Source organism: Corylus avellana, chromosome 3, assembly GCF_965113065.1.
Source record: "Corylus avellana chromosome 3, dhCorAvel1.hap1.2, whole genome shotgun sequence".
Classification (NCBI taxonomy): Eukaryota; Viridiplantae; Streptophyta; class Magnoliopsida; order Fagales; family Betulaceae; genus Corylus; species Corylus avellana.
The window spans coordinates 16,777,059-16,788,445 of NC_142492.1; the positions used below are offsets into that span (position 1 = coordinate 16,777,059).

General features: G+C 38.4%; 1 protein-coding gene across 1 annotated transcript; it reads right to left on the reverse strand.

The window, feature by feature from the left end:
• Positions 1-999: 999 nt before the first annotated feature.
• Positions 1,000-4,123, reverse strand: LOC148586864 (glutathione S-transferase T3-like). The gene is made up of 4 exons (XM_088515047.1): positions 3,818-4,123; positions 1,772-2,188; positions 1,270-1,683; positions 1,000-1,143 (listed from the first exon to the last, which is right to left on the reverse strand). The coding sequence occupies exons 2-4, from the start codon at positions 2,174-2,176 to the stop codon at positions 1,000-1,002; spliced, it is 963 nt and encodes a 320-aa protein (XP_088371173.1). The 5' UTR covers positions 2,177-2,188; positions 3,818-4,123.
• Between the last annotated feature and the right edge of the window lie 7,264 nt (positions 4,124-11,387).

Here is an 11,387-nt window from a genome sequence, read left to right on the forward strand (position 1 = left end):
AAGCTGCAGATATAACAACTTAAGCTTGAAAAATAATGCAGTAAAGAGAGTACTAAGCTTCAAAAAATAACACGAAAGTTATTTTTAAAATTATGATACTATTCAATAAAGTTCAAAAAAGCAAAATAGTACATTACCTTCGGGCTGACAGCAATAGTTGTTCTGCATCTGTGTACTTGTTACTTTCAATTAAAGAACAAGCAGTGTTGAATGCCAACTCAAAACTGCTAGTTGCTTTGACCCTAAGTGTATCCATCATTCTTTGCACTTCAGAAGCCCTCCCAGAGGCGACCAAACTAGCAACAGAGTTTATTTCTAATGATTCAATCTTGGATTTTTGAAGCTTGTGATAAATATCCATGCAAGCGTCCATTTTTCCCAGACGATACAGAATCTGAGACTCTAACAACATGGCTGTAGAATTCCCCTCTAGGCTTTTCAAGGACTCCAAAGCTTCATCTAGTTTGTTTTGTCTGTATAAGCAGTATGCCTATTTAGAGATAGCAAAAGCAAAATAAGAACATCATTGACGCATTATATGAATGCTCTTGGAGCATTATATACAACCAAATGTAAGCTCGAAAACCTCAGATATATTTGTGGAAAAAAATCCTTAATGAAGTAATATGTAATGATCCACATGGCCGTTTTCGTTTGATTGAGCTCAACATCGATCTAGATGAAATACGATGCATTGGTAAATAAAATGATCGATTGCTTTCACTGCCTTTGCACACAAAGAAAAGGAACTTGATACATTGATTTACAAAATTACACAAATGATACACCTTCAGTTAGAACCTCATCAAAGAAGATCTTCATACATGTAAACAACACAAGCATTCTTAGCTTTAATCAATGTGCAACAAAGAGGTCTGTGCTATTCTTACTTTCAATAGCAAAATAGTCACTGAACAAAAAGATGACAAAATCAATGACTATTTACAAAATTACATGATTAGTTCACTTAAATACAAAATAATACCCAAAGACCGATGACTATTTACTCCTACGCTTCTCAATGATTTCCATTTGGAGAGATTGAATATATTCAAGCTGCATTTTAGACAAGTGGCTTGTATCCATCATCATAATTTCTCTTTCTTCTTTCTTTTGTTCCCTTGCCTCTTTCCTAAGTTCAACCTCAAGCTTTTGTTTTTCAAATTCTGCTTTCTTTTGCTCCCTTTCCTCTTTCCTAAGTTCAACCTCAAGCTTTTGTTTCTCAAATTCTTCTTTCTTTTGCTCCCTTTCCTCTTTCCTAAGTTCAACCTCAAGCTTTTGTTTCTCAATACGAATGATCTCCTCCTTTGTCGTATCGATCACTTTCTTTCTCTCCTCATGTAATCTCTTCTTCGCTTCCGCTAATCCACTCAAAACCTCCATCACAATCTCTTTCTCTCCACAATTGTTGCTCTTTCTTTTTCTCTCTCTCTCTTTCGCAGCCTTCTTGCCTATAGGTCTCTCCAAGGCTACATGTACATCTTGATCATTGTTATCTTCCCCTAAATGTATAACATCTAGCGGATAAGAAGTACTTGTATCAAGGCATTTCCTTTTCAAATCTGATTGAGTCAACATATATTTCTTCCATTTCGGTACTGTCTTCAACATATTCCACAAATGTTCAAATTGAAATATGGCATTGTTATTCAACTCCTGGTACATAGCCTTTGCCATATTGATCTAAAAGAAAATTCAGAAAATGAAAATGATTAAAATCTTGAATCAAATAAATGACTAATTTACACTACTAGTAAGAAATCATTTATACCTTATCTTGCTCACCAATACCACTTTGATTCCTATGTTCAACTTGTTCTAAGTACCCACAGAATTTGTTGATGACTTTTTGGATGAAAGACCATCGATTTGATAAAGAATGTGCAGTCCGTTCTACAGTGGTTTCTTTCTTGTTCTCATTATAGTTCTCCAAAATCCTATCCCAAAATTTGGTGCTTTTTTGAGAATTCCCTTGAATTGGATCAAGGCCAGTATTGAGCCAAGCCTTTACTAGTAAAACGTCTTCTTCTATTGAGAAGTTTGTTTTTTTAGTAGTAGACTTCTTTTTAGGTTGGGGTGGATTTTCATTGTTGTATTGACGCCCCTCTTGTAAGAGCATGGTGAAGCTTTGGGAAGGAGTTTCATTGAACTCTTGCAACCCCTCTTGTGAGTCCATGAGTGCAAGTAGCTGAATGAAAAAAAAGGAACTAAAAATATCATAAATTTGGTTCCATTCATGGATCCATGTAACATTAAAGATGTACACATAACATCCTAATTTGCCTTGAACCAGTCCCTTAACAATAAGGAGAATAAACTCTAAATTATATTCAAAGATGCACTTTTGGCTTGGGAAATCAAAGGGTACAAAAGCACTCAAAGACTAAGCTGTAAATTTAAATTGAAGCAACACATTATTCAATCTATGGTGCTAGCTACAATGTGGGATCTACTACCCTAATTTATTGGGTTCGATTAACAATGTAAATACACATTTAAGATGGGAGGTGTGTGGCACTTTACATATCACTGCAAATTGCAGAAAATGTAGGCTCTACAAAACTTGAGGAAGAAGAGGATATCTACCCCAACTACCCCAACAAATCTACAATGACAACAAATCTGATCTCACACCCATCTAACCTCCCCAACAATCTGACCCAAGTATATAACCAATTTCCTCAAGAGACGCTTCCAATGAACACCAAGAACCAAATATAGAAAAATAATTCATGCAGCTCTAAAGTGACAATTTCTAAAACCAGTAATTGTGGGAAGTCCATCTAATTGATTCTAGTTTTACTGAAGATCTAGGTTTTACTGAAACCAGTAAGTCGAACACAGTAAGTCAAACACAGTCTAGGTTTTACTGAAGATCTCCTTATGATGCCTTTCCTCCCTTCGTTCTTTTTCCTTTTTCATGAAATCCATCTAATTGATTCTTGAAACCACAAAAAACATGTCATTCAATATTTCAAAACGGAGAAGAATAAAAAAAGCCATTGAAGCCCCCCCAGAGTCTATTAGCAATAAACAAATAACCAGTAACTTGGAGTTTAACATACATAACTTGGAGTTTAACATGCACCGATGAAATTTAACTAGAAAACCCATCATTTAATCAAGAAAATCCACAGCCCCACAAAGAAAGTGTCATACAGCAAGGACGGAAATCAATAACCCTAACTTGTAGAATAATTCAGTCTAAAATCAGGGCTTTAATCGCCACCCAGATGAATATAAGGAATTGGCTAAGCACAAAGCAATAATAGCAAAATGCCCTGTGAATATCAAAGCCAACTCCTAGCCATAAAGAACAACAAGAACACCAAAATTAGGCTGGGATTTGAAAGCGTTCTACTTCTCTTCCTCTCCAAGGTTTCTCAAACCTTCTCAATAAATATAAGAATTCTATATACAAAATAATTTCAAAACATTTGATTTTTTTTTTGATAAGTAAAAGAAAACACATGAAATTTGCCCAAATCTGCAAGAAAGATTGAGCCACTAGACTCTCTCTCTCGAAGATTCGCAGAGACGGAGCAACTATGGGCGTCAGCTCATACGCAAGCGCTCACTGCCATCTGAGCGCCGGTAATCAGTAAATGACGCCGCGTGATATTCATTCATTCAAAGGAAAAGAAGTGAAACCCTAACGCTAACGCTATAGCTGTGTACATCGCTCACCGATGTGGCGGAGGCTTCTTACAATACATTTGATTACAGAGCAATGAACATTTAGGAGAAGACAAACCCAAATTTAGGAGAAATCGAACAAAAGGGAAGAATGAACCTTTCTTCCAATCGAAGAACGAACCTTTCTGAGCTGGACACTACGCTCGCCGGAAAAGGACTGGTTCAGCTTTGCCCAGGCGCTGCCCACTCCACGACGACGGTGGCTCAACCACCGTTCTTCAGTCTCTCTCTCTCGGCTTGAACAGAACGCTCACCATTCTCTCTCAATCTCGAATTTTCTCTCTTTTCGGTCTCCTCTCTACCTTGTGTAGAACAGATGAAACTTGAGAGGTTGAAGAAGACGGAATTTTCGCAGAGAGAGCTTGTATTGAGCGGAGAGAGCTTGTATTGAGCGAGATGGGTGGCGTGTTGGACAGGAAAGAGAGAGCTTGCGTTGCGTTGAGGCTTGTGCTGACAGGAGAGAGAAAGATTTATTTTTCAATTTAATAAGCCTTAGGATTGCTACAGTGGAGCCCAATATATTGGGTTCCACTGTAGCATATGATGGTTTAAGGAACCATTTAGGGAATCTGCTGTGGGACGTTTTTTGTGATTTTTTGGACATATTCCCTAAACATAGGGAGCAGACCCCCTTATAGGGAAGCTGCTGTGAATGCTCTTAGACTCTTCTCCACATCAACAATATCAAGAAGAACCACCTCCTCCTAAAAGGTCTGCCTTAGAAGAAGCAGTTGCTGCCTTAGAAAAACAGTGTGCTAACTTTACAAAACATACAACAACTCAAATTAGCCGCATGGAAGAAAGAGAGCAATCATTTGAATGGATGAAGGCCCACCTCAAGTAAAAATCTGATACACTTAAAGAAGAAGAAGAGTGTTAAAGTCAATTGGTGGCCAATCCTAATGAGCATTACATGGAGGAAGAGTGCACCTACTACCATGTGAGAGTTGTCACACTGAGGAGTGAAGAGGTGGTTGAAAATCAATTGGGAGAGGGAAGGGAGGAGCAAACCAGAGTTCCACAGAAGCCACATCAGGAAAGAGAAGGAAGCACTAAGATTTTTTCACCATTAGCTCTTATTCCCGAGACGCCAAGAGAGAAGTCTGTTAGAGCTACCACATGAGCAAATTGAGGACATCAAGATAGAGAAGCTCCCTGAATTTTCTTCTTACTATATTCCAGTTTATGATTCCCCACCGGATGAGCAACTGTTTGAGAAAACTCAGAGTGGTCCTCCCAGATCGATAAACACTCGGAAGTACCTTGCAGTAGAAAAGATTCATTCCCTTTGGTTCAAGAGAAGGAAAGATTGGTGCTTCAAGTTTAAAGTACCAACGTCTGGCTGAAGATGTTAAACTTAGTGCTCATGGGAGGCACCCCATAGCATATCCTTTTTATTTTGTTGTTTGTTTTATTTATATTTCGTTTTTGTTTTCCTTTGTGTTTTTTTTTACTTTAGTGTTTTAATGTTTCAAGTCCCTGGTCAATTTTGTTACATTCTGTTACTGCGATTGAGCGAACACTAAGTGCGATCGAGCGCAATAACCAACTGTTGGCTGCATTGCATTCTATCAGTTCGATCGAACACACCATGTGTGCGTCCGAGCGCACCTCACCCACACATGCACACCATTGCGTGAGTGCGATCGAGTGCACTTGGATAGCAGGCCACGTGACCTATTTTAGGTCACTTTTTCCCTCATTCCCCCTCACACTCTCACTGCGCCGTACAGTCCCCATCACCTGCACCCACATGTTCACCGGCGCACCACCACTTTTCCTCATCTCCACTGGCCTTCAACCACCACCACCACACTGCATCTGCACTTGCACGGCCCCATTCTCCCCTGCGGACACCACCATCATCGCATATCACACACACATCACCCATTAACACCCCAACTCCATTTAACCCCCAACCTCCATTTTTTCCATCTTTTTTGCAATTGTGGGTGTTCATCCACCCACATCGCCTTTCAGTGGTTGGAATTTATTGTTTTTGCAGGGGGTTTTGAGCAATGTTGCTGTGTTTTACAACTTTGATCATCACAAGTGCCCACCAAGTGTTCGACAGAAGTTCCCACTCAAGCCCACCATGCCAAGGACTCGCACTTCATCCTCCTTGGGGTCCGATATCCAAGCTATTTCTCCCCTGCCCACTTTTGAGGAGCGGGAGCTGCTGTTTGAGACCACCTTCGCCATTCGCGAAGACTTCCAAAACCTTGAGGCGACTCAATGGGAGGTTGCTGAGTTCAAGCGATGGGGGCTCAAGAAGCTTTTCAAGCCGGTCACCTCCACTGCCTACCGAAAGCTAGTGATCGAGTTCTATGTCCGCCTGTCCCATGATTGTGACAGGCCGGCTGCCCCCTCTTCCAAAGTCCAAGGCCAAGCTGTTGACGTAACACGACCGACATTGCCGCTGCACTTCAATGCAATGATGAGCACAACTTGCCGAGCAATTGCCCAGATTTTATGTGGCAGAAATCATTGAGGACATGTGCCAAGGGCAATATGCCGATGCCCATCCTAATGCCAGCAGGCGGTCAAGTTACCTCAACGGCTCTGGTTTGTGGACTCCATATTGCACCGTAATGCCTTTCCCTTGGGGTACAAGACTCAAAGGCAAGATCAATTTCTCCAAACCCTCTACGCCTTCCATAAAGATGCCTAGTATTCCATTCTCGATATCATTTGGAACCAAATTCACAAATTTTGGAATGGAGTGCACATTGGAGGAGCTGAGTCCACACACTCATGGGGGTTGCCCTTCCCATACTTAATCACCTACATCCTCCGGAAGAATGGCACCAATGGCATCGCAGCTGATGAGCCAGTCACTACTACCCCCATCTTTGGCATTCGCCAATGGAACAAGAGTTGCTCTCATATGCCCCGGGCACCTCCAGCACTAGTAGCTGGTGCAAAAGAGAGCAAGGTCGAGCCGATGGCAGAAGATGAACCAGCAACTAAGCCGGCAGCAGTAGAGGAGGAGGCCCCGATCATCCATCGTGTAGCACAATACTGCTCACTTAGTGAAGAAATGGTAGGCCTTCGGAGAGAGCTGGCTGATCAAAGAATGGAGGCTCGGGAGGATAAAGAATTAATGGACAAAAGACTAGCTGCCCTAGAAGAATTGATGCAGTCCATTCTCAGCCGGTTTCCACCACCATCTGGAGCATCTACTTCTAGACAGCATTGAGCAGGGACCACCATTTGGCTAAAGACGTTAAACTTAGCGCTCATGGGAGGCACCCCATAGTTTATCTTTTTATTTTTGTTTTGTTTAAGTGTGTTTTAAATTAATCTTTTTATTTATCTTTATTTTTGTTCCTTTTTACTTGTTTTTGTGTTTTCTTCTTTTGTAGGGACAAGTGTGCATCAATTCAAGTTTGGGGGTGTGCTATGAGCCATGCTTTCCAAGACTCTGTCATCCATCTCCCAGGTACACTCTTTCCTTTATTTAGACACATTGGGGACAATGTGTCATTTAAGTTTGGGTGTATGGGCACACATGTTGTTCACACACACTTTGTCCCAATTTCATTTAAATTTTTGCATGTTCATGTTGCCCAAAAATTTTAAGTTGATCTAAAATAATTATGGCTTGAATTCATGAGTGAGCTTAAAATTTTGAACACATGATCTGATGAGTGAATCTATTAGTTTGGTTACTTGTTTAGGACAATTGAAAAATCACATGTTTGATATGATCACACAAGCACATTAGCACATAATTTGTGAGGTATGACATGAGGTCTGATATGTGTGTTTCTGTATCTTGGATGAAATTGGATGATTTATTAGATGGACACTTTGGCATATATATATGTTGAATAAAAAAATAAAAATAAAAATTGATCATTGATAGGCTTTTCACTGAGTAACTGGACCTCTTGCCTCAAAGCATTGAGTGTTCACGTCAAAAGGTGAAAATTTTGGATTTGATCAATGTCATAGTTAGTTTGGTTTTGTAGCCTTTTTGACTTGAGTTAGTAGGTCCTTAGGGGTGTCTCTACACCTAATGCCCTAAAACCATTTGGTTTGGGAGTCATTGACTTAACACTCGCTACATGGGTCAATTAGAAAGCTTAAGGAAACCAAACGTTGCACAACTTGACCAAAAAAAAAAAAAAAAAGGAGAAAAAAAAATATGCCATGGTTGTTCATTCTAACAGGGATTTCAATGAATTTTGAGATATGGAGACATTACACATTGGAAAGATTTGGAAGCCTCATAATTTTGTGCTAATTCACCTTACACTGCTTTCAAACTTGTGATGTTTTAGCATGTCCTTTGTTAGTAATTGCACTTTGAGATTCTAATTCATTGTGAAGATGGAGTTCATCTCTTTAAGCTTGCTAATGAATGAAAATCATGATCTTGAAGTGATGCTTTAATTTTTGGGATAACATGAACTGTGCATGATGTTTGTAGGTAACATTTCTAGAAAACCCTCACGAGACTTCACTCGTCTTTTAGGGAATTCCTAGAGGTTTAAAAGGCTTGTTGCATATGCTAAATGTAACCGTACATCTCACGAAAGATAGATTTATCTTCTAGTTCTTTGTTTTTCATTTTTGTTTTTCGTTTTGTATTGCTAAGGGACTAGCAATATGTATGTTTGGGGGTGTGTTACGTGCTAAAATATTCATATTTTTAGTGTTTAACTTACATGTTTTAATCCTTTAGTTTTAGTTAATTTATGTCATTTTAGCTCTTTTATGTGTTTTCCTTGCTTTTGTAGGCTTTTAGAAGAAAATGAAGTAAATCTGGAAGATTTGGGCTCAAATAGAGAATTTTGGAAAAATTGGAGTTTCTGGTAGTGTGATCAATGGCAGGAGACTTGGGATCAAGCGCACCGATGCGCTAGAGAATTCTAGAAGCTGCGAACAGACTCCATTTCCTTCCATATTAGGGTTTTCCAAGTCCCACTTATAATAGGACTGAAACCCTACGAAATTCCTAGGTTTACTAGTGTAACAAGGACTTCTAAGGCCCTATAAATAGACCTCTAAACCTTGAGAAAAGTAAGCCAGAAAAGACACAACTGTGGGGAGCGGAATTGGAGTCTACCTTTCAGTTCTTTCTTTCCCTTTTCTCTTTTAGTTTTATTTTTATTATGTGTAACTAATTTATTTAGTAGGGCTAGATTGAAGCCCTAGTTATGTTTAGTTGATATTCAATATTGGCGCCCTTGTAATGATCTTATTGTGATATCTAAATTGATTAATGCATGTTTTCACGAATTCCTCATATGTGTGTGCCTGATCAATATATGCATGTGGTATAGACTAGTTAGTTAAATCAATTTGGATGATCGAGTCCTGGGTTTAACATAAGTAACAAAAGTAATCCACACTGGGTTCTTGGGTTAATCAACATGGGGAACTGGGAGTATACATCCATGCCCTAGGCCTCATGTGTTTGTCGATTTCCACAGATTGTATGCTTTCCTAAAGAACAACTTAGTATACACCCATGCTAAATCCTTTAGGAAAGAAAAGAGTATGAGTATACACCCATGCCTAACTCGTTGCTTAGGGAAATCTATAGCTTAAGGAGTATACACCCATGCCTTTAGGTTGACAAACATTAGATATACATAACATGATCAAAACATTGGCATATTGATATATTAGCTAAATATAATTAGTGGTGGATATCAAAGCCCTATCTTTTTATCATTATCAACTCAAATCCAATCTTTTGTTTTATTTTACTTTGGGAATTTATTTTAGACAAGATTCAGCAATCCTCGTGGGAATGACTGCGTATTTGCACACTATACTACTATGTTGAACTCGTGCACTTGCGGGTAAAACATCTAATTATTTGCCTATTAATTTAGGTAGGTAATTGTGACAACATACACTAAGTTATTCTTTAAGAAAGCATAAATCTATGGAAATCGACAAACACACGGAACCCAGGGCATGGGTGTATACTCCCAGTTTTCCATGTTGATTAACCCAAGAATCCGGTGTAGATTTCTTTTGTTACTCTTATTAAACTCGGGACTCGGTCATCCAAATTGATTTAATTAACTAATCCATAACACAAGCATATAATGGCCAATCACACACATATGAGGAAATTCAAGAAAACAGGCATTAATGAAGTTAAGCATCACAATATGATTATCACAAAGGGCCAATATTGAAATATTAAATAAACATAATTAGGGCTTCAATCTAGCCCTCCTTAAGAGTTAGTTACACATAATTAAAATAAAACTAAAAAGAAAAGGTAAAAAAAAAACCGGAAACCGTTCCTAGAAGTAGCCTCCAATTCTTCTCCCCAAAGTTGTCTCCTTCAAATTGTGTATTGAATTGTAAAGTTTAGAGGTCTATTTATAGGGCTTAGGAGAGTCCTAGAAGCCCTCGTAATCCTAGGAAATTCGGAGATTTAAGTCTTAGTCCAATTAGGTTAAAGAAAATCTACGTCCAAATCGGAATAGGATTCGTCCAGAATTGGGTTCCTATCTTGCGGGGTGATTTTGGCATAGCTGTGCTCCGAATTAGGAAAATTCTGTTTCACACTGATTTGTAGAATTTTGAGATAGATTTCGAATGCCGCTTGAATCATCTCAATTGGATATTTGAGCTGAATGTTATAATCAAAATATGGAAACCTGTGCACAATCCAAATTTGAATCTAATCCGATTTTGCCTCCAATTTGAGAAATTCTGATTTAATCTTTTCTTTTATTTGATTAAACTTAACCACATCATATTATGATTGGTTAAGCTTAATCATATCTTCTAGGTCTTCCCAATTTGTCCTTTAAGCTTGGAACTTTTTCGGAAACGTTTTCTTTTCTTCCATGACCTATAAAACAAAGAAAATACAAAAAGAAAATAAAATTGCACAAACTAACAAAACTAAGAAATTAATAAATATAAACTAATGAGCTAAAATACATATATTTTAGCACTTATAATACCCACAAACATTTTTAGGACCATGTTATTGACAAACTTGAATTTCCACACAAACACATGGTTCATACTCATGAGCATGCTTAACAGAATAAACACCACAATCACATCATCAGGACATCCAAAATCAATTTACTCATAACTGGAAATTTGAGACAACACATGCTCTAATATGTGCAAAGTGAGATTAACATACAATCATGAGGCTTTAATTTTTTTCTCAAAGTTTTGTGTGCCTCAAAATTCATAGGAATTCTTTCAAATGAAAACAACCAAGGCTTAAGTCAAGATATGCATTTTTTTTTTAATTTTTGTGTTGGCTGTGCAATGCTCGGCTCCCTTAAGTGTGAGGCCAGTAACTCCCAAACTAGATGGTTTTAGGGCATTAGATGTAAAAAATCCCTAAGGGCTTAATGACTCAAGTCAAAAAGGTTACGAAGCCAAACTAGCCATAAAATCAACCAACTTGAATTTCACAACCTTTTACGTGAACACTCAATGCTTAATGAGGCAAGAGGTCCAGTTACTCAATGAAAAATTGAAAATGATGATAATTTTTTTTTTTTCAAGCCAAGGTTATTTCATCAATAAGTCATCCAACAAATCTCAAGATAACACACAATTCAACTCAAGTTCCATACCCCACAGACTCTATGTTAACGTGCTTGTGATGATCAACTCAAAACAGGTGAAGTCTCTCTAGCCAAAAATAAGTCAAAGGACTTAGATTCCTAATAATGATGATGTGTTCA

Bases quoted from the DNA above. Each gene is read 5' to 3' on its own strand.
- LOC148586864 (XM_088515047.1), bottom strand. From the start codon at position 2,176: ATGGACTCACAAGAGGGGTTGCAAGAGTTCAATGAAACTCCTTCCCAA. The intron at 1,684-1,771 runs GTATAAATGATT...ATTTTCTTTTAG, and splicing joins GTATTGGTGAGCAAGATAAG to ATCAATATGGCAAAGGCTAT. The intron at 1,144-1,269 runs GTTGAACTTAGG...CAAAAGCTTGAG, and splicing joins TTGAGAAACAAAAGCTTGAG to GTTGAACTTAGGAAAGAGGC.